The sequence below is a fragment of the Amblyomma americanum genome, chromosome 8 (genome assembly GCF_052857255.1).
Source record: "Amblyomma americanum isolate KBUSLIRL-KWMA chromosome 8, ASM5285725v1, whole genome shotgun sequence".
In the NCBI taxonomy this organism is placed as follows: Eukaryota; Metazoa; Arthropoda; class Arachnida; order Ixodida; family Ixodidae; genus Amblyomma; species Amblyomma americanum.
This window is the reverse complement of record NC_135504.1, coordinates 2,008,799-2,030,853: the sequence shown is the minus strand read 5'-3', so window position 1 is coordinate 2,030,853 and position 22,055 is coordinate 2,008,799. Positions and strand designations below refer to the sequence as shown.

The following is a 22,055-nucleotide window of genomic DNA, read 5'->3' as shown; positions in this document are numbered from 1 at the left end:
CTAGACAACATTCTCTTGTGAACAAACTAACAGTTTGTCCAAAATCCGGATAAGTGAAAACGTTTGAAGAAAGTTAAAAACTTACTCCCAATCGGAAATTATGTTTTAGCCCCATGTGAGGCAGCAGGCAAAATGGTAAAGGAGAATTCCAGTTCAGAAAGTCTATTTAGTCAAATAAAATGACTTAGCACTTATTAAAGGTACTGACCCAATGTTCAGGGCTCTTTCAGCTGACTCACCACTCAGTGCCTCCGGCGCGATCTTTCCCGTAGCAAGCATGACGTCGTGAAAGTTCAACGGAGCATAGTAGACACTGCACAGGGTGCTGCTAACAGGTATGGTGCAGCTCAGCGGAGACGCGAACCACTGCAGAGTGGACAGGTCGCCGCGAGTTTGCACGTTGAGGAAGGCGTACTCTGTTTTCTTCTTCGGATCACCATCTGCAGCACACAGGTTCAGGCAGAATGTCTTTAAATTAAACCATTGATTTATTTCTTGTACACGTTGTTACTACTGGCTTGCTTGAATACGGTCCTGCGCAAGCGAAGTCCTTGTGAGAATGTACTCAAGAGATGGTTTCATAATTTCTAACATCATAATTTAAGACCACCGCTGATAAAAGCACCAGGAAATACACATTCGATCTCAAGAAGGCTGTTAGTCATCCTGACAAGCGTTTGACGACGATCGGGCAATGTACTGGACGTACTGGCAGGGTTTTACTACTGCATACGTTTGCAGCGAAAACCATTGCTTTGAGTATTCCTTTGCTGGGCTAGTCGGCAATCCACTGAAGCAGGTACTAGTAGCGCACACAGACAAGGACAGAGAGGGAAGTGACGAACACTGCGCTGTGTTCGTCACTTCCCTCTCTGTCCTTGTCTGTGTGCGCTACAAGTACCTCTCATTTCTCTGCATCCATACGTAACGTTGTTGCCGATTAGTCATCGTAGATTTCTGTCAGCGGAAATTACATGGGTTGCCGATTAGATAGCCCCGACCTTCCGAAGTGTTTAGAGCGGCCTTCTACCTCGGTTGTGATCAAATTCTTTCCGATCTTATCGCGCTGTTGCTACACATCATCGCGATAGCACTAAGGGTCATGTTCAACGGAGAACCCGACGTCGTAGTCGGCTTTGGCGTGTCGAAAAAAGCGGTATCCGTCGAGAGGGTCATGAGGCCACAGTCACATGACCTCCTGTAGTGCTTCAAAAACCTCACAACAATAGAGACAAAAATCGTCAAGCGCGGACTCGAACCGCTGTCCCGTCGGCCGAGAGCCAGGCGCGCTAACAAGGAAACTTAGGGGTGTGTGCAGGCAGGTGGAAGCGAAGGCAAATGCAACAACCGCGAAGAAAAAGAGTGGAGGCTGTCAGACCAACAATAAGAGCCCTTTTGTGCCCTGTAATGTCAGTGTTGTCTACAGGATACCGTGCACTTGCGGAGTGACTTATATTGGCCAGACTGGACGTTGCGTTAACGCTCGTCTAAGTGAGCACCAGAGGTCCCGAGATAATGGGTCATCTTGTAACCCTGCCCGACACTGGAGAGAAGGTACATGCACCCCTCTGTTATCTAACACCATCATCTTAGGTAAACATGACAGCCTAACGCGAGAGATATTGGAGGCTTTTCACATCCGCTTGGGATCAGATAGTTGTATTAGTGGCCCTTCTGTCGCACTAACTGATAAAGAAATGATGTACTTATCCGGCCAAGATGAGTAGCTTTGCGCTCGTGCCGATTGTCACCGTTGTGGGCATGATAATTAGCTTTTGTGTTGTTTTGTTTTATTTTGTTTTCCCTCTGGTTTGTGTTTGGTGTTCTTGGTATTTAAGTTATCTTTGACGTGAATAAAAATCTAGTGGCGAGTTCAGCGCTTGTGGTGTCCATTGTTCGTTGTGTCCCGTAGTTTTATTGCGCTGTTCAAATATGAATCAGTACCAACTCGCCCAGTTCGCAGCCTTAATGACCACTGAGAAACGCTTGTTCGACTAGGTTAAATGATGGCTTTGTGTGTCTTGTGGTAAAACAAATAAACTTAAAACGAAAATAAAAATAAAAGAACAAAGGCAAAAATAAAGAAGAATAGTGTCCGTGCTAGCGAGCTGATATAGCATCTCAGCACGCGGAAGAAACCCCTTACCGCTATCGCGTCCTATCCTTAGGGTGGGGCTGAAATGTCCGCCCAATTTTTTTGCTGCTTAAATGGTCGCATATTTACTGCGCACTTGCTCTTGACTGCAGGCAATACGTTCCCCCCGTACCTTAAATCTACACAGTCGACGCAGGAGGACTAAGCAGAGGCTAAAGGCAGGTCAAGCGTGACCCTCGTGTTCCTTTAACTACTGCCTCTGCACCCTAATGTCCGCGATGGCGCTCTAAGACAATGCCAACAGTTTCTTTTCAATGTTTTGCCTAGGGACCAGGTCAATTCGTTTCTTTTCAAATCAGCCACAGCATCACTACACCGCGTTAATTCAGTTCACCTCTTCTCCACGCTAATCCCGCTCAGTCAGTGTCTTGTAACTAGCAAATACACTCAGTCCAATGACTCGAGTAGAACATCGTTTTTACTCACTCCCCGTGCACGTAGTGCCTTGATATTCGTTCCGAAGCCTTCCGGAAACATCAGCGGCTCATAGCCACTCGGCGGAGATAACTACGAACTCACCTTGTGCCGTCAGATACCGATAGGATCCCCATTGTCCATCCTGATATATGTTCATGACCAGGTCCCTCTCCAAAATTTCCTTGCATAGAAGACTTTCCCGCATTAAGTCGGCTGAGTCACTGGATGGCCTGTGGCTTGCGTTATGTAAGCATCTGTAACAGAGGACACGCCAATGACGAAGAAATGAAAATAAAGCTGGAATATTTTTAATGGTGCACAACTTTGAATACAGCTTGACAGTCAGGCCGAAAGCGTGAGGGATGATTTCATGTAGTCGAGTACTTCAGCACTAATTGAGTACGATAATGAAGAAACACAGAAAACTGAAGCACACAAGAACCGAGGAGATATGCCTCCGTGCATGTTCAGTGGCAACCTGCGGAATACGGGCCCTACTCGACTCAACCTTCACCGATGCAAAGCAAATACAAGCAACCACTAAAGCCAAAGAAATCGAAATGCATAGAAAAAATTGTGAAAAATTTCTCATTATTTATGCCTTCATACAAGCTTACCGCATATATTTCCAAATGACAACAAATTCTGTTTTACTCTTCCCGGAGTCGACAGGTTCTTGACCATCGCTGTTTCTACCAAAGCGGATTGCATTTAGGGCCAATATTATGCCGCTATTCCTGTGCCCATCTGTGATGATTGGTAAATTATAGAGCTGCCTGTGCATCGCTTCTCTTCCGTTTCTCGCATTGCGCTGAACATACAAAACTAAGACCTACGAAGGCGAAAGCCCATTTTTGTGGCCTGAGCTGACTCCCTTTAGGCTACGATTGCTCTCAGTAGTCGACACATTAAGACAATATTTCTGATGGGACTTGCTTCCATTGAGCACGTTTTTTTCTCACTTGAATTGATTATTATCATTTTTATTATTCTGTGCACAATTAGCATGCTCAGCTCCAGAAGGTGGTCATGTGCATGTTGATTTTTAAGGGAAGAAATAAATGGGGAAAAATCACGCGAGTGACAAAGCCCAGAAGGAGCCCTTTCTGCATTAGCAGCCGCAAATGCAGTCCTCAGTCGTTCTGGTAAAGCCCTAGGTACAAAATTCACATACAAAAAAGAAACTTGAAAGAAAACATGTTTAATACTAACCTTATACTGTTTACACCTCTCTCCACTTGCAAGCAGTTCACCAAGCCGACGACACCGGTAATGCGGGAGTCATCAGCGAGCAGCCAAACATTCTGCTTTATCGGAATGTCTTCGCAGTTCAGAACACTTCCCTTTAAAGTCTCAACCCAGTCAAACGTAGAGTTGTCCAGACTGACCACGTTCGGCTTCGTTGCTGCGGCGGCCGCGTTCGCTTTCCTCAGCAGCAGCAATGTCGACAATTTATTTGACTTGCGTCCCACCAAGCAAAAGCCAGACGCTGCGAGCAAGGACTCTACTGTCCCTCTTCCGTGATGCGACAGCGGTACTCCCCCAAACTTAGACAAAAACACTTCGGCCGGAGTGAAATCTGTGCGGTGGGCAAGAAGTATGAAAGCACGCTCATTGCACTGCGTTTCCAGTTGTTTAGCCAGAGCCTCTAGACGGTTTCTTTCACGAGGGACCTCACTGAGAACAATCAAATCAGCCTCGGCTATGAACGCAACGCTGGTGGAATCTGAGCTCCACACGACTGTCCTCGAACCATCCGGCACATGAACCGCTGAGAGCCTGTGGGGACATTGGTGGGCAATTGTGTATTCCGTCTTGAGTACGTTATTGGAGAACGACAGGAAAGAACAGACCGAAGGCCCCAGTAAAAGGTCGGTTGCCTCACTAGCTAATTCCAGCACACGGATCTTCCTCCCACCCGTATTTTCCACAACTACGTCGATCAGGTTCCTCAGGGGGTCCTCCTGGAAGAGGGCTGTGCTGAGAAGGTCTCTACTAAGCTCATTCCCACATGAGTCCAGGGCCGACTGCACGGCGGAAGCCATTGTCAACGCATTACTGCGGATATTCTTCTCGACATCAACAAGGACACGGAGAATGGTGTGGTTCTCTGCAGGACTTTCAAGGTACCGACTCACGACTTGGCTCGACGGCGTGCAGCTATTATTCGCAAGTTCAAAGGTGTCTGTCCCGTTCCGTCCGCACGTTGTAAGGACGCGCCTGACGACGGCACTGCACACATCAATGTACTCTCGAATGCAAGATTCACGTTTCTGCTCAGCAGACTCGTCGTCAATGTAAGGCACGAACTTGTACTCTTCGAGGTGTGGCACCTGCGCCTCGGGCCGTCGCAGAGCGATTTTTTCCTTGATTCCTCGAATTGAGATTCCCCCGGCACGGCACGTATTCAGGCAGCGATCGCATAGAGCGTGTATGCCTGAGGAAACAAAAATGCCGGCATTTTTTCACACACTAGAAGCTCTAGCAACTATTATTACAGCAGTGGGAATAGAGGGGGTCAACACTAAAACAGTTGAAAGAAGAAAATATACTGTTAATAAATTAATAAAGCATAAATATTCTTTAAAAGTGTATTTAGAAAGCGAAGCATTTTACAAGGAAGCGGATATAATATGCACCCTCAACACGCATTTGGCGTTAAAAAAAAAACACGTAACTACTGTGAGTGAGCAAATTATTAGCAGCTGGTAACTTATGTACGTTTTCAGGCATTTTTCTCTATTTCTAGACGAAGGGAAGGAGCACAAAGTGAACTGGTAGATACTGCAGGGAAAAACCGGTCATGTTTAGAATTAGTGAGAAAGACAGAAAAATTAACTTAAACCTGATTTGATATTGAGAGCAGGGATGTGAAAAGTTCCAAGAAAATTGGCGTAATGGAAGGATAGCGGCATATGATTTCAAATGCTGCGTGATAATACTTGTGCTAACAACTGCTTAAGTCGTGAATAATGTGGAAAGCTCTAAGAAATCTCCGTGAAGAAGAAAAAGTGAGAAGAAACTTCACGTTTTATGAAAGGCTGGAGGCGTATCATTTCAAGTGCGGAGTGTTTAAACTTCAGCTGGTAACTGCTGGAGCGTAGTGCTCTCCACAACCTCAGCGAGAAGCTCCTCAGCAGAACGTTTACTGTAACGGCCTTGGAACCACCCCCATTTCTGCTCTTACCGTCCCGTCGTGCAGTGGAATACGGCGCTGCAACATAAGCACCATCATTGGAGCAGATGACCATTATGTAAAAGCCAGGCGTGAGCAAGCGCCGGCCTTGTTAGTTGCGTGATATTTGCCAGTAGGCTTGTTCCTCAAGTAGAGCGAAATTCTCTGTCTGCTAGGTGTGTCGCTTTACAAAGAAGCCCTGCGAGCTTAGACGACCTGTGCTTCAGACCATGGCCATAGCTAACCGCACCGACACGATGAGAAGGCCAAACACTGACCAGTGGCTCCGGATTCTCCGACCACCTGGGCGTGGAGCTGGGGGTCAATGCGGCAGGACTGGACCTTTACGGGCAGCCTCAAAACTCGCTGAGGGTTGGACAAGGTGTACAACTGCAGCATGCCGTCAATGAATGTCACCCAGTTGTCCTCCCACCTGATCGTGCCATAGGAGCCTGAAAGAAATTAAGATCAGTGGGCCGTCACTCACGGCGTGATTTTGGCTGCGATAGGTATGTGATGGGATGCTTGTAATAGGTATCAAAAGCATATCGAAAACAACTGGCAATCCAATCTCCAAGGATGTGGCTGGTAATAAGTAACACTGAATCAAAGCATTTTCTCAAAAGCAAGAATTTTACTTTCATTTAATAATAATTTTTTCAACAGCCGCCTCAAAAATTATTGACGCTGTGGGGTTCCTCACATTTTGATTTATCTTAGCTTTTAGCGTAGGGAACGACAACACGGGAATCTCAGGTAAAGTGTTGTTTAAAAAAATAAACACACGCCGCTCATTCAAACACACCTACCTAAAAAGGATCAAAAATCACCTTCGATCTAGTTGGTGATCACTCATATTGACTCCGCGGCGCGAACACAAAAGAAAGACACAAATCTCCGTTGTTTTGTGTGTCTCGTCGTCGTCTGCTTCGCGCCGCACAGTCAACATTTCCGATAAAGGCGCTTGCTTCGGGCAATCCCCGGGGTAACAAATTACACTATCTCGCGATCTGATATACAAGTCTTTTAACTCAAAGTGAGCAAAAAATGCCATGTTTCTCGCAGTGTCTGAACCGACTTTATGGGGGCAAAATGCTGGTTTCAGTGCGCGATGGTTACTCACATTAACTCCGACGGGTACGTATAGCATACTGCGTTTTCGCATGGTTTTGTGTTGTTCGAAACCAATTTCTGGGGTCTCGAAGAATGTAAAGACACTGTTCATTGGGCGTATGCAGTGAACTTATGCACGCAGGGAGCCCGCGGTTAGCGAATACGCATGCGCGGAACGCTACGTATCGCACCGCGTCTCGCGGGTACACGCACGGTACAAACCATAGCGTGTTGAACAAGTAAACCAGCCAAACGACGAAGGACAGTCGAGATTCGAGGCCCACACCTCAGCTCTCCCCTGTCCTTCGTGGTTTGATTATCTTAATTTTTCAAGACCATGCACCAAGGGACCCAGGTCACCACTCTTCTGGAAGCCGCAAGCCATAGCGTCTCTGTTATTTTCGGGCAATAAATTTAGCCAAATTCTTATGATGGAACATTTGCTGAAGAAGCTGCACTACCATTCTAGTTTAACTTTCCCCCATCTTGTTTAGCTGTATATGCTCACTGCACCATGAACCAGAATTTATTGACCGAATTTGAGAACTCTTTCGACGCGCTTTTGCGCAAATTTGGCCTCTAATTGAGCAGTCCTCAACTGCTTTGCTTTACAGCTTCTTGTTAGGACAGAGCCATTGGAGTTTTCACATTGCCGTACACAGTTTCTTGTTTTGATCTCACCAGCTACCTTGCGACAAACTTTATTCTGGGAGGTTCTAATGCAATCGAATTTGTATAGCCATCTTCCGAATAAGTTGTCTGGTGGAGTCCGTTTGAGACCCACGAGTGGGATGTGGAGAGTGAGCACACAGAATCGGCGGGAGGAGTCATGTGCAGATGAGGTGGCGCGACGGCGAATTTGAAACGCGTAGACAGAGCTCAAAAACACGTGAGCTGTCGCTACCTCTCCTTCAGTTCTCCTTCCCACTTTGAAGCGACAGGACCTGAACTGAGAGTTCCCCTCGGTGTGTAGCTGCTGTACTTGTGTTCTTTGATTGATACCAGTTTAAATCGGAACTGACAGGGTGGGGACCAGTGGCGTAACGCAGGCGTAGGCAACCCGTCGGAAGCGACAAGCGCACGTAGCAGGCGAAAGGCAGGCGAAAGGCGATAGCTTTGTTTAGCAGCAGAAGCAGAGTACAAGAAACGCAAACACGAGGTGTACTCTAATGCTGACGCAGTACACTGCCGGATGAATTGCATTGACCGCCTGGGATTTTCTTTTAGTTCAAACCACATTCCTGGCTTTATTATGCACACCTGGTTATGCTCACTCTCGAGCTTGTTCCTTCAGCATTCTGGGCTACTATCTTCTGTAATTGACAAAAAAGTCTCATGCATTCTTGATTCGCAGCCGTTACCCCAGTGTATCTTTGCATGGCTGGGTAACAAAAAGACGTAGTTTATTCCTGGCACCGCCTTGCTTCAATGCCGACTGCGATCTCTTCCTCGCACCGCCGCCCAATAAGTGTAAGCACATGCAAGTTGACCGCTGTACCTGCCGTCGGCAGGACCACGGGGCGAAGCAAGAGAGGGAAACAGTGAGTCGGACATCTCTCACCTTGCAAGTCGGCCTTCAGGATGCTTTGGAACTTCCCGGAGTACTCATAGCCTCGCAATCTGAGCTCCTTGTAGATGTCGTTGGCGTCCAGCTCGAAGCCCACGACCTGGGCTGGTGGTCCCGGGGGCTCTTTTTCCAACACCACCTCTCTTTCCTCCGCCATGCGGATGCGACCGCTGGTCGCTACCTTTCCGGCCTCGCTTATCTCGAACTCGCCCGATGTTCGCATGATGCTCACCAGGAAACGTATTGGACCTGGCCGGAAGAGAGTACAGCGCTAGTGACGGAGCTCTGCCCCAAGCTTTTTTTTTGTTTTTTTGAAAAGCGAGACTTGCAGAATTACATGCTGAACGAGAATAACCTTCAAACAATTTCAGTGGACGTCGTGGATCCAGGGATTAGCGACAGGATGGTGGCCTCAATTAAGCAGAGCATGGTTGCTAGCGACATATGCTCGGCTAGAATTGGGACCAGAGCATGCAATCCGACTTGAAGGCCATAACATGTGTACCTTGCACGACAACAAACAGGAGTTATGAGCTCTGGACTGAATTCATGCACGCAGCTAAGCGCATTGTGCTGTTACACAGGCAGGTAACTGGATGCCGCTTCATAGTCTCTCACGCTTCCAGCTCACCAATCACAGCTTAAGCTACCGACAAACGTTAAATACTCTGCTCCATCTTTGCCAGTCTGCGTGCTTGCGTGCGCGTGTGTGAGCATGCACGGACGAGGATCTGACATTGCAATGCGCAATATCAACTCTCATGGTGTGGCAAGCCGAGTGCAACAGAAGATATTTCCGCAGGAGACCAGCGAACACCTGATCCCAAAAACTCAATACAAAAATTTGATAGACGATTACGATAGTGGGTAACGCGAAGTTTGAGCGCATCTCTTCACACGCCACCTGCCACCGCTGGCAGGTGGCGTGTTACGCTTCTAGCCACCATCCGGGACCATCCCATGGGGAGCCATCTTCCAGCTGCCCATTCTTCCGCTTGCGCCGTGGCAGAAGGCGTTTCGCTATGAGACTTGGGTAAGCGGTTACGCCAATGACGACGACGAAGAACGCAGAGACGGCAGTCTAAGAGCTGCACTCTGAGAAATTGCGAAGTTTCCAGAAGAGGATTGTAGCGCCAAAAAAGACAACACACAGCAAGTGAGACGAGACAGGCGCAACTTTCAACTGTTTATTCACCGCAAATGCGAATGAATATAAGGACAACAATCAAGATCGGTAGCAAGAACCACACATGCGCGCGAGGGTTTTACAAAAAAAAAAGGGGGGATAAAAATAGGCGGGGCACACAGGTATCTCACCCCCGTGTATCTAAAAAAGCAGTTTCATTCTTATAAATAATGATACATGGGGCACTAACACAATCACTACAGTTGCTTTTAATATAGAAGGCCTCCAACTCTGCTGTGCAGCACGCTAAACTCGCCAAAAGCTGTCGAAGTGCTGCTGCCAGTCTTTTGACAATGGTCAAGAGCTACACTGAGTAGTCTGAGTCCTGCCTACTTTTGAGCCCGGCATACGACCGCAAACAGAGCAGGTTACGTCTCTGGCGCTGACAACGCCCTGACACGGTATGCCGGCTGTTGACGGTCTGCGCTTTTGACAACCTACGGTGCTGACTTGCTAAGTCGCGGAGGGTGGAGACACAGAACAGGTTAAGGTTAAGTCTTTGCTTTCTTTCTTGTGCGTCAGTTCGGTTAAGTGATCTATGAGGCGTGGCTAAACAAAACAACCTGTGAGAGTAATGTATACGAATGGTTTGATCGCACCCATTTACAGTGTCAAGCCTGTGCAGTCGCTGCCCGCACCAAACGCGTGCGCATAAAAAAACCATGCTCCAAGACCAAGAAAGTGAATGTTTACTCGCAATATGTAGAAGGAGCGCAAATAAAAAAAATTTCCTACCAGTGATGCGACATCTTCCCCAGGGAAGACGTTCTTTCACCACATTCTTTGATCATCTATATCTCAGCAAACACATCTGATTTCGTCTGCACTAGGCACCCTTTCTCATATTGAATACAAAGGTCATAAGGTTGGGGAATTAAACTTGAACTAAACTGGTGTTTGGTTTGCTGCCAAAAGCGAAGGAATACTCCTTGGAAAGTCAGCTGCTGCCCTTTCCAGATGTGTGCACTCGGACAAACTGAGACACTGAAGTGCGCGAGTGAACCGGAGGCTTACCGCTCTTGGAGAGAATGATGCCCCTGTGGAAGATTATGTCCTCGAAGATCACTGGCACCTCCTTATATGGCTTCCCGGAACGCTTGGCCAAGTACTTCCACGCCAGTACGAAGTAGCCAGCCGCAGGGAAGATTATGCGCCCGTCAAGTTCGTGACCAGTCATGTATGCGTCCACGTTGCTGGCCTCGAGGTCTACCTCCACGACATCTTCAGCCGACTGCGCATTTTTTTCGACAGGTATGTGCAGATTGGTATCATAGCTCCAACCCTTGAAAGGGTGCAATGGCATTTATCTGAATTCAGCTTAGCAAAGTTTTTGGATCATTTGGATCAAGATGCTTTTTGTTCAGATCATGAACTGATGAAAAATAATGTGAAACAATGGCACAATAACAACAGAAGTCATAGACAATCTTCGGTTCGGCCGGCCCTAACTTAGGGTAGAATATGCAAGAATGCAGTGGGGAAGGATTAAGACATTGAGAAATAACGCCGACTCTCATGCCCTCTACGCAAGAGTAAGCGTCTCATATGGACACCATTCTGAACAGGGAACTGTGCCTGGAACCCCCCCCCCCTCCTATTTTCCTTTCTATTCAGTGGGAGCACATCGCGGTGTCTGTGTGTCAGCCACTTACCTGTCCCGAGCCAGCAAAGTCGTTCCATTTCGCTACGGTCCACCGCTTTGAGTGGTCCCAGCTGACCAGATGCGAGATGGGGGGCGTGCCACGCGGAACGGGCCAAGGCACTGGTGGGTACAGCGAGGACACATTCAGCCGCACGCCGAGTGTGTGCAGTTTTCCCAGTGAATTTAGGAAATGGGTCGGGTTGTCCGAATCACGCTTCATGAGGCCCAGACAGGTGGCGCCGGAGCCCAGGGAGCGCCGCAGGATGGGCTGAAAATGGTTTATGGAGGACTCGCAGTGCACTTGACAGTCCGCAACGCAAATGGAGAAAGTTAAGTGAAGCAGGCGAAGAGAGGCATTTGAGAAGACTGGTTTTTAGTTTGGGAGTGGTAGGGCAGTCGCAAAGTTTCGAAGGACCGGAAGAAACAGTAGGGACGGGAAGGAGTATGGGTAACATGGACTACGACAGCCATCGGCATTGTCTAGGGTCCACTGGTCCCACCTATGTAGAAGTGCTCTCAACAGCTCGGCTACTACCCGGTTAATTTTGAACATGACTAGGGAGCCACACGAAGGAGCGATGTCTTTGAAATCTTGACAGGAGGGAAGAGTTTGTCTGCGGGCGACCTATGCGCAAAATCGAAGTAGAAACTGTTAACAGCTAACGCTGCCAAAAAAGTGGCATTGCAGTACTATTTATGGTAAACACAGCACAAGGATGGAGTGCGTGAATTGACGCATTGTGTAGTCTGCCTGAGATGGTGCGAAGCGTGGGCAGGTAGCCGTTGGGAAAACGCATAGTTGCTATATGAATCAATGGACCCTTTATCAAGAATGTTGCTCTTTTATCGATTCTAGAATTTTTTATAATGCTATTACTTTCCTCTGACATCTACATCATGAAGTTGTGTCCTCTTTCACAACTGGGTAGCACTTAATGGCAGAGAGCTACAACTCATGTCTTTCTCGGTGGCGCACATGCCTGCACGGGCACTGACGCTACGAATGCAGCAGTCATAACAGGCCTAAGTTCATGGCTGGTCATGCAGACCAGCCCATCATCGTAAAGTTTAAGCCAGGAAGAAATATGGGCTCGTTGGTTGTACATTTGGTGTGAATAACGCGCTACACACCAACAAAAACGACAACTTGAACAGGGGACACAGGAAAAGCGCGCCTGTCCTGTGTCCCCCGTTCCAGTTGTCGTTTTTGTTAGTGTGTAGCGCGTTATTCCACCAAATTGTAAAGTTCCTGGGCCAAATCCCAGCTCCAAAGTGTCTTAACTCTGGACAGACGTTACTTACTCCCCCAGCCCTCCTCCTCTGCCTACACAAGAAAGGTGTCAACAAGCATTTTGTCGTTATTCAGTGATCATAATAAAAAACGACTTCAGTGTTTACGTCGCCTCCATGTGCAAAAAAGTGAGCGCAATATCTGCATCCCGCGGCCACTCCCCCCCCCCCCCCCCCCGCGCTCTGCAACTTTAAAACAGCCTATTTTGCTAGTTTGCAACTAACGCTCCTTGCATCCCTCAGCATCCCCACGAGCATGTAATCACTGATTATATACTTTTGTTGGCCAACCTGCCCTTGATTTCAAGAGCAGAGTCCCCGGCCTGTTACACCCAGTTTTTAACGGGCGCTGTAAGCCACGCATAGCGCCCCCTCTCTTGTATTGCTGCAAAGATACAGCATTCCTGATAGTCGCAATGTAAAGGTCTCTTCAGCTGATATTCTCATAAACGTCTCCAGTGCCAGCTGCAGCAACCTTTTCCCGGAAATTTCCGAGTCTCACCCAACTATGTGGCATTCTCCCACCCACTGCCAACGTCTGCTTTTCCCGGGAATCTGAAACCTGTTAAACCGTTTGTTACTTGTGGGCATTAAATTCCTTGCCTGCGTGCGTTCCCTCCCTCTTATTGGTTTCAGCTGGGATATCCATAATCGCATTTTTCGCTTAACCGATCCTGCTCTCTTCTATCCTTTATAAGGATAGCCCTATCATCTTTAATGAGGGAGTAATTACTCACTGCCATCCACCTAAACGTAGCCATACGGCTACAAAGGAAAGCTATACAGCTTTCTCGGTTCGTCCTGGTCCGGGGTAATTGCTTCCTCATTGGAAATTTACTCCATCTTGAGGGCTTCCCCTAAAGATTTGACCAACCCTATCATCTTTCTTGTCATAGCTCACTGAGGAAGAAACATTGCTGGTTGCATAACATGCGTAAAACACATAAGTGCATAAGTATAAAAAACACGTCATCTGGCGGGCGCTTGCTACAGAGTGGAGGTAATTTTCTCAGCGCTACCCTGGTAGGCAGGGGTTGATTACAGCTGCAGTCTTCAATTCTTATCCGCTCAGGAGGGCGGAAAGTAACGGATTTTACGATAAGTTGGGTGTTCACAAACTTGCCTAGCGAAGAGGCAGCAAAAGGGAAACTAACCTGCAAAAGGCAATGGGGCGCGACCTCTACCACGATGGCATCCGCAGGCACGCACTGAAGGGCCTCTCGGAATAGCACAGGCGAGAGAAGGTTGTTCACCTCGTACTCGGCCGAGCACAGTTTGGCTGCTGGCTCGTGCCAGCGACTGGCGGGCATCGAGGAGCTTACCCAGCGCTCACTGCGACGGCGAGACTCAGGGATTACCTGCTCGGTCAGAACGCATGGCAGAGAAGAAATCTTACTGTTCTGCCCATGTTTATTCATTTTTACATCCTCTCAAGATTATAGCTACCCTGATATCTACGTAACCGATGGCGCGTGGCTGCGAAGTAAAGGTATGCCATCTTTTAAGCTCTCACCGAAGGATCTCAACGAATGCGGTGGGCATTTTGCGCAGCCAAGCCGACGTGACCAGCTCCTCAGAACGAGCCCCAGCACATACTTAATTTGACGAGGAAATGGCTGCGCTAATGCTAATCACCAGTGAGTGGTCCACTAATAGCTACGTCTGTTCTTTATGTTTCACTCTAACAAAGACGCTCCCTCATATTGTTGGAGAAAATACGTTTTCTGTGATGGGATAAAAATTTCCTGAAAGCATCGATTAATGAAGTGAATGGCAAGGTAATCTCCTTTTGGGAAACACGTAATGAGAAGCATTGTTTGCTCGTGCTCACCACTTGTAAGACAGTACTTTAGAGAGTCTGGCGAACCTGGCTGTAAAATTTTCAAATGAAAGGATAGTAAAATTCAGTCCAGAGATTGACCGCCGGCCAGCAGAACCAGCTCTGCTTTTTCCAATCACGCAGATGGAATCGCGTATGCGTCCCTACGCACGCTTCCCACCTACAATAGGAAGACTGCATGCGGTGGATGAGTGGCGCGCTAAGCACAAAGAAAATACTGAGACTGGGGAGCGCTAGATTCAAGACAAAGGGACACCACGAGACACCTTTGTCTTGAATCTAGCGCTCCCCAGTCTCAGTATGCAAGACCAACTAGTCCCCTACAAATGTTTTACAAAGAAAATAACATTTGGAGTAAGGAGTAACTCTGGAGTTAGGCTAATCGCATCTCACGGCTGACTCCAGCCATTTTGTTGCCAGTGGGCAAACATTGAATTTCACCGCTTTGGCCTTCATTCCAAGATCAAGTGCCAGTAATAGCTGGGTGCGTCATATTCGTGGAATGCACGATCACTATTTTCGCACCCATTCTTCCTTTCGCTCCTACTTCTGCAGGGCTCCACGAGCCTTGGCCTCACGGAGAGTTCTGGCCACTAGCCGAGCTTGGTCAGTTCGTTGCACAACCCGCAGAGCGGCCTCCTTGGTGAGGCGGTGCGTTCAGCGGCGGCATACGTGCTTAAGGGAAATGCGGCTAAAAGAAGTAACGAATATGAAAAAAAAATTGATTTCTCAATAATTTTTTCTTTAATCTTCACCTGTCTTGTGCCGAAAAATTCTAGCGCAATACGCACTACAAGTTTAGAACATTTTTTTTAATGTGTGCTTGTTGGAACTATGAACAAAGAGCACTTCTGATGGGGCATCGTAACTCCCAACGGTTTCCGACGAAGCATTACCCCCGTGTTAGTATCAGCATGATGAGGAGAGATCCGCATTCCTCTCACCGAAAGCACGGGCATATCAGGTAATTAACTTAATGGGTTCTTTAGCTCAGCTTCCACTTTTTCTGCGATTGCTACCGCTCATTCTTTCGGGATTGCGTTGCGATTGGCAGTAGATTGATCCTGTTTCTTGTGCGCAACGCTGAGACGATAAGTGCAATAGAGCTCTCGAGTTTCCAATGAGCGCATTTAATTCTTCTTGAAATTTATTTTTCTCTTTAATATTTTCTTTTAAAAATGCTTGATCTTATATTTCTATGAGTAGAGCGCATCTAAAATAATAATAAACAGCTTTATTGCACAGAACAAAAGTTTGCAAACATAAAGGAGTTAAAACATTTCGCAATGTGTCCCTAATTATTGAACTGTCAGAATTTATTTACGAAGGTGTTAACTGCAGCTGCTTAATAACTGTACGAGCTAGCCTAAAATAAAAGCAGTGCTGAAATAAGCGTAACAGGTTACGCATATTACACTACTTTTCTCGCGTAAATAACGAAAGCAGTTTCAGTGGTCTCGCCGTACCTTAACGACTAGAGCTTAAAATAAAAGTAATTCATACTATCACATAGCGGAAATAAAGCGCCCACATTTATGGACCGCTTCGATCACCAGTTCACCTTCTGTAGAGCCTCTCGGAGAGGTGGCCCGACGCTTTGAATGTATCTGCTGTGGAAGGCCACGTTCATGCTGTCCACCGTCCGGGCAAAGACTCCTTCTCTCTTGAGCTCCTCGACCAGCTCGGCCACGGCGTGAGCAGGGCCGGACACGGTCACCGAGTCCTGGGCGTTGTGGCACGCTGGCACCACGCCGTCGCGGCAGCGCTGAGCCGCCTCCTCCCACGTCAGCCCTGTTGAAAATCGTGCAAAGTGGTTCCCCATACGGTGCTCGTGCCAGCGCATTGAGGAGGCACTCGAGTTTCAGCTGCGCAAAAAGGCGAGGTATCGTGATACAGCGAGGGGGGGGGGGGGGGGGGGGGGGCACTGAAATGTGGTGTGTATTGGAATTTGTTTTCTCTGACAAAAAAAGTATTGCAAGTTCAGGTAAAGGCTGTACTGAGCAGCTCCAAAGTCCTCAATCCCAGCACAGTCTTTACTAATGTCCAGCTGGGAACACTAATTCCGAGAAAGTAAGCCTCTAAGAAGTACTTAAAAATATTTATTTCTGGGTTTATTTAATGCACCTACTATTACGCACAACTCGCCTATTTTCTGTCCTCCATCACCATTGGCACCACATGCCATAGGCTCGTCTTAAATGGTGAAAGCCAACTTTTCTTGGATGTGGTGGTTAGAACAGCTCGAATTAGGAACTCCGCAAAGACACACTTGCGGCACATCATTACACTTTTCCATTCTCTGTGAAGCAGAATTGTTCGTCTATGTATGCCTCAGCTGCTTTGCTTACACAGAAAAAAAAACTTAATTATTGCTGGCAAATTTCGAGTTGAACACTGAAAAAAGTTATCGGAGCACTTTGGCAATCTAAAGTGCGGCAAGGCGAAAGCCTTTGGCCGACTGCGATTCTAGCTTCGCAGGTTCCCGTACCAGTGGCACTCCCAAAGGCAAGGCTTCTGCCTTGCTACACTTTCGATCTTGACGACGTTGCTGGCGCTTTCGGCCTGCCTTCTCTGGCCTTCTTCTTCTTCTTCTCTTCTTCTCTGACTTCTGGCTTCACCTCATTCAACTCATTGAAACCCATGGCGCTTATCATAAGACCTAAACAATGAAGTTCTCTGTGATTGCAGGCGTATACTATGTTAAGGTTGACCAGCCTCAAAGATGTGCTTGAATAAATTATCATTGTAATTCTTGTGAAAACTTCCATGGCCTACTAAAGCCGTGATAACTTTTTCGGGTTTATAATCTTGTAAAAGGTCCTTTTTCATGGAAAGTGGTGCAAATGGCGTTTCTGCAAATAGAGTAACATAACCACTCAATATCGGCCAAAATTATTGATGTCGTCAGCGTACTTTTATTATTGGCTATATCAAAAGCATGTTTTCCATACAAACCCCCTTATGCGCACTGCACTCACCGACGGCGGCCATGGCCCCGCGTGGCACGTTTCCAACATCAACACAGCGGCCTCGCCAGTAGGCGCACAACACTGCCTGCTCGGCCGTCAAGCAGCCGTCGGCGTAGGCGCAGAGAATCTCTCCCATTGAGTGGCCCAGCATACCGTCCGGCTGGACGCCGACGGCGCGAAGCATGTCTACCAACGCCACCTGCTCGCATAAGAGAAAATTAAGGGTGCTAACATTCACTTGATCAACTGCCATTATGCAAAGACAGAAACAATTGACTATTGTTTTTTTTAGGAAGGTTATGACAGATGTTACGTATCCTGCCTCCTAACGCCCCCCCCCCCCCCCCCTCCTGCCATACACCCCGCAACAGCCCATACAAGTAGACTGGCACATGTTCCAGCCTTAAAAGAAACAACTCCATTCAATTTTCGTCCTTAGTAAGAATTGATTTTATTGTACATTTTTGTCGTCCTCAGTAAGCATTGATTTTATGGTATTATGGTGCTACCGGGCACCTGCCGCCGTGGCTGAGTGGTTAGGGCGCTCGGCTACTGATCCCGAGTTACCGGGTTCGAACCGGACCGCGGCGGCCGCGTTTCGATGGAGGCGAAACACTAAGGCGCCCGTGTGCTGCGCGATATCAGTGCATGTTAAAGATCCCCAGGTGGTGAAATTTCGGAGGCCTTCACTACGGCACCTCTTTCTTCCTTTCTTCTTTCACTCCCTCCTTATTTCTTCCCTTAAGGCGCGGTTCAGGTGTCCAACGATATATGAGACAGATACTGTGCCATTTCCTATCCCCAAAAACCAATTTTTCAGAGCCCGGCTTGGGCGTCGAGATGATTGCAAGTCTGTGGCCTTTTCCTGATGCTTTAAATTAGCGCTTGCTTTCGCGCATTGTGTTTGAGGAAAGATCTGACGGGTCCAATTTGTTTTAATTGCTGGAAGGACATGGAGTCTGTATCGCTTGTTTGATGAAACAGGAAGAAAGAAAAACTCGTGGGAATTGCGCTTCGACGCCAGGATCGTTCAAAAACGCACATGTTCGATCCGAGCGTACAGTGATTTTCACCCCCCCAAGGTAGTGGCTCTCTGCTAAACTAGATACGAGCATCCTTTCGTGGGCTATGTTTCAAACAGCGTTGGTCGTAGCATGTGGCTTCTTCCTCTTCTGATATTTCATCTCGTATTGGTTACTGAACTGTGGGAACAAGTGTAAAACGCACTCCTAAACACAATTGCACCGTTGGCAGCCGCAGCTTTTAAAAAGTAATTGAAGTTAGTTCGACAGCCATACCGCTACGAGAAGCATCGCCTTAGCCCTCGGTTTCTGTCGCCCAATACACACGCGAGCGAGGAAAGAGCCCCGCTCAGCCTCCTCTTGCGCGACATGTCTAAATGCTTCCAGTATCGTATGTAGAGCTTGATCCTAAAATTGATGAGACGCTCCACTGCATTCAATTCCTATTCTAGAGCGCTTCAGCCTGCATTCAAAACGCGTCTCTCAGTGTAGCCAATGATTATGCGCGAAAATTCTTTGTGGTTAAAATTCAGCTTTAAGCAGAATATTTTTTTAATGGTGAGTGCCAAAGTTACGCCGCAAGGCCTGCAAGTCAGGAAAAAGTAGCCATTGCAGTTGGCGCATATGAGCTGTTGCGCACTAGTTTAACTCCACACAAAAAAAGATTCTTCCACAAGTGGCCCAAAAAGCTAGCGCAAGCCTGTCTGTAAAGAGGAATTCGCATTTGTTTGTAGGGAGCCTGTCTAGGCAGCATTCTATGAAGAGCAGCCGTCCAAATTGTTTTGTTACCCCCCCCCCCCCCCCCCCCTCTGTTCGACATGTTCAAGCGTCGGCAGTCACTGCATTCCTCCCGTTTGTACGGGCGTCCAGAAAGCGTATAGAAGAGTTCTCGGGGGGTTTTAGCTGTGGTTAGAACGCTGCTCTACACAACAGTTGTTTCCTGTCATCGTTTAGACCTGATGTGAACCTAGTGCTGCGCTTTATTGCTGTCCACCATACACGATCGACTAGCATAAACGCGCGGTCCTCAACAGCCACGACAGCGTTTCGCGTCGAGGAGGACACGCGGCTCAACCACCGCAAATTTAGTGCGTATATGCAGCCTACATGCACTCGCCGAACTTCAGACGCGTTAAATGACTAGGCAACCAACCGTGCCTATGACGTCAGCCGCACGCTCTAAACTAGCACTACTGCTTGCGCTATCACATGCGTAGGTAGCCAGTGTACCGGCTAAAAACGTGGAACCGCTTTATTCTGCACCCCGCATGTAATTAATCTTCACGCGCAAATTGAATGATGACGGACGGAGTTTTACGTGCCAAGGCTGCATTTAAGCAGTGGTGAGCGCTCTACAAGTGGGTTCCCGAATAAGCTCAATGATCCGTTTGTTTTTTGGCGTACACCAAATCTCAGCTCACCCTTCTTTTTTTTTTTTATTCCAATCGCTAGCCGTATGCATACATCTGCTGTTCTTTGACGCGAACATTTTTTACAGAGCATGTAATGCAATGGAAAGATAAGCGATTGTATTTTAGGTTAATTGTGTGGATAAAAGAGAAGACAAGCCTGGCGGGCAGCGGCAGAAAGTGAAGCGGGCGAATGACATTAGCAAGTGGGCCGCGGCTGGCACAAGACCGGGTTAATGGAAGGACATGGGAAAGGCCTTTGTCGTGTAGCTGGCGGAGTTGGACTTATGTTGATGACATCATTCGTGGCATTTATCTCACTGAATAAGCAGTTATTTGAGCGAAATTATCGTTGTCTCACATCGCCTTGCGTAGGAGCCGATACCTCGCCTCTGCGCCGACTTGCACTGTTTCTTTCGCGATTTGAAGTAGCAGTAACGGGAACAACGAAGAAATCTATTATAGAGCTACCACTTTGAAAACCCGTTCTAGATTCGCAGCGACTTGCACTGGTCGCGAAATTGCACATATTCAGAGCAGGCACGATGTGCTCACCTGGACAGCCGCAATAGCAGCGAGTACCGAAGCAATGCTGTTATTGACACCGTTTCCACTGGTCACCATCTCGATCAGGTCCATGTCGAACTGCTTCAAGACATCAGCCGACTTGCGAATGCATCGAGAGAACACATCGAACTGCATCATCTGTCGGGCCATGCCCTTCCACTGGCAGCCCATGCCGGTGAAGACAAGCCACAGAGGGCGCTTCGCTACTTCGGCCCTTTCGGTGACCTTGATGGCGTCCCTACGGGAGCCGTCCACAGGCACTATAGCAAAGCCCCTATACGGGAACTGCTGCACGCTGGGCTGCCCGACCAGGTTCAGGAGTGCGTACGCAGAGTCCGGGTACGGCCCTTCGGTTTCCATTCGATGCAGTGTGCTCTGCAGCGTTCGTCGAAACAAGAGGCAAAGTAATATTGTAACCAACATCCCGCGGCGGCGTTGGGACGCCTCCTGATACAGCAGAAAAATGTGCAGACACGGATATTCCTTCCTCGAAGCCCTCGTTAGGTATTTGCTGCGAAAATTCTCTAATTGACGTATGCACTGGATAGCGTATTTTTTTTTTTTTTGGTTCAGTCATCAGAACGCATCCTCCTTCTAAAGTCTTTCTGAGCATAAACGATTATTATTTTGCCTGTTTTGCAGAAAGACAATGCATTCTTCATCTAAAAGATCGAGCACGAGCTTCTTTTTGGAAGCGCTGCACAACTCGTCTAAATATTTTATTTTCGTGTCCCTTTCACCTACGTCTCAAGAAGACAAAACGGCCGTTATGAGCACTGGGCGAAAAGCCACTCGTATTCATTTCCTGCGTGCATGCATGCAGACATTGTAACCCTGTGTCTACGAAACACACTCACGCGTTGGAGTGGGGTTTGTTCTGTATGTGCGTTAATTGCACAAACCTTCAACATTTATCTATAGAACACTCGAACGGTAGACTCAGCACTGCACTGGTTTCACATACGAGTGTTTTATGTTTTGAAACAGCACCTGATCGCGCATGCGAATTCACGTGGTTTGCGCTTTACTTGCCAGGTCTCAATAGGCTCGACTCCGGCAGGCAGTGGCAAATGTAACAAACCCGCAATCGAGTGCGTCGTTCGAGAGATATTCAAAAGTAGGTGGACGTTTCGAGGTCTTATATTGTTGGAGGAGGGGGTTTAAAGGGGATAGGGGAACGGTATTCGACGTTTGACCGTTTTACAATGATTCTGCGCGAGCTTAAGCCACGTGCAACTATATTTTATTAGCGTGATTGAAGTCAATATTAACTATTTCAACGCCTGCACAGTACCGTTCGTACATTGCCTGAGTCAGAATTCGTAAAACAGTAGATTGGTCTAGTGCAACCATTCAGGAATTAGCATTAAGCGTCTCAATTTGGGAATAGTGAGCTTACCGCCAGCGATTCTTCGCTTCTTCCAGACACGAGGACGAGTCGTGGCAGATCGGGGCTTTCACGCGGGACGCTGTCCACGTGAGGTCCCGCGTTGGACTGAAGAATGACATGCGCACTGGCTCCACCCATGCCAAAGGAGTTCAGGCCCACCACGTCACCGTTTAAGGGCATATGACTGGCCACTATCTGGATGCTGCCGTCGCAAAGTGACGGAATATTGCGGTTTGGTTCCTCAAAGTGCAGATTGCCCGCGATGGTTCCAGTCTCCATGGCCAAGATGACTTTGGCAATTGAGCTGAGGCCT

At 47.8% G+C, this 22,055-nt stretch overlaps 2 protein-coding genes across 4 annotated transcripts in view; one reads left to right on the top strand and one right to left on the bottom strand.

Annotated features, from left to right (window-relative positions):
* The window catches only part of LOC144100790 (uncharacterized), a 272,474-nt gene that overhangs the window by 92,855 nt on the left and 157,564 nt on the right, over positions 1 to 22,055 (top strand). The gene's annotated exons all lie outside the window — the stretch shown is intronic.
* LOC144100789 (fatty acid synthase-like) overlaps positions 1 to 22,055 on the bottom strand; it is a 61,122-nt gene that overhangs the window by 19,850 nt on the left and 19,217 nt on the right. The window contains exons 8-19 of the mRNA XM_077633643.1: positions 21,752 to 22,053; positions 20,341 to 20,727; positions 17,364 to 17,553; positions 15,947 to 16,176; positions 13,700 to 13,903; positions 11,266 to 11,523; positions 10,628 to 10,844; positions 8,422 to 8,676; positions 6,026 to 6,199; positions 3,785 to 5,009; positions 2,675 to 2,826; positions 240 to 440 (exon numbers count right to left, since the gene is read on the bottom strand). Of these exons, the coding sequence (XP_077489769.1) occupies positions 240 to 440; positions 2,675 to 2,826; positions 3,785 to 5,009; positions 6,026 to 6,199; positions 8,422 to 8,676; positions 10,628 to 10,844; positions 11,266 to 11,523; positions 13,700 to 13,903; positions 15,947 to 16,176; positions 17,364 to 17,553; positions 20,341 to 20,727; positions 21,752 to 22,053 (3,795 nt within the window). The remainder of the gene's footprint in view (positions 1 to 239; positions 441 to 2,674; positions 2,827 to 3,784; positions 5,010 to 6,025; positions 6,200 to 8,421; positions 8,677 to 10,627; positions 10,845 to 11,265; positions 11,524 to 13,699; positions 13,904 to 15,946; positions 16,177 to 17,363; positions 17,554 to 20,340; positions 20,728 to 21,751; positions 22,054 to 22,055) is intronic.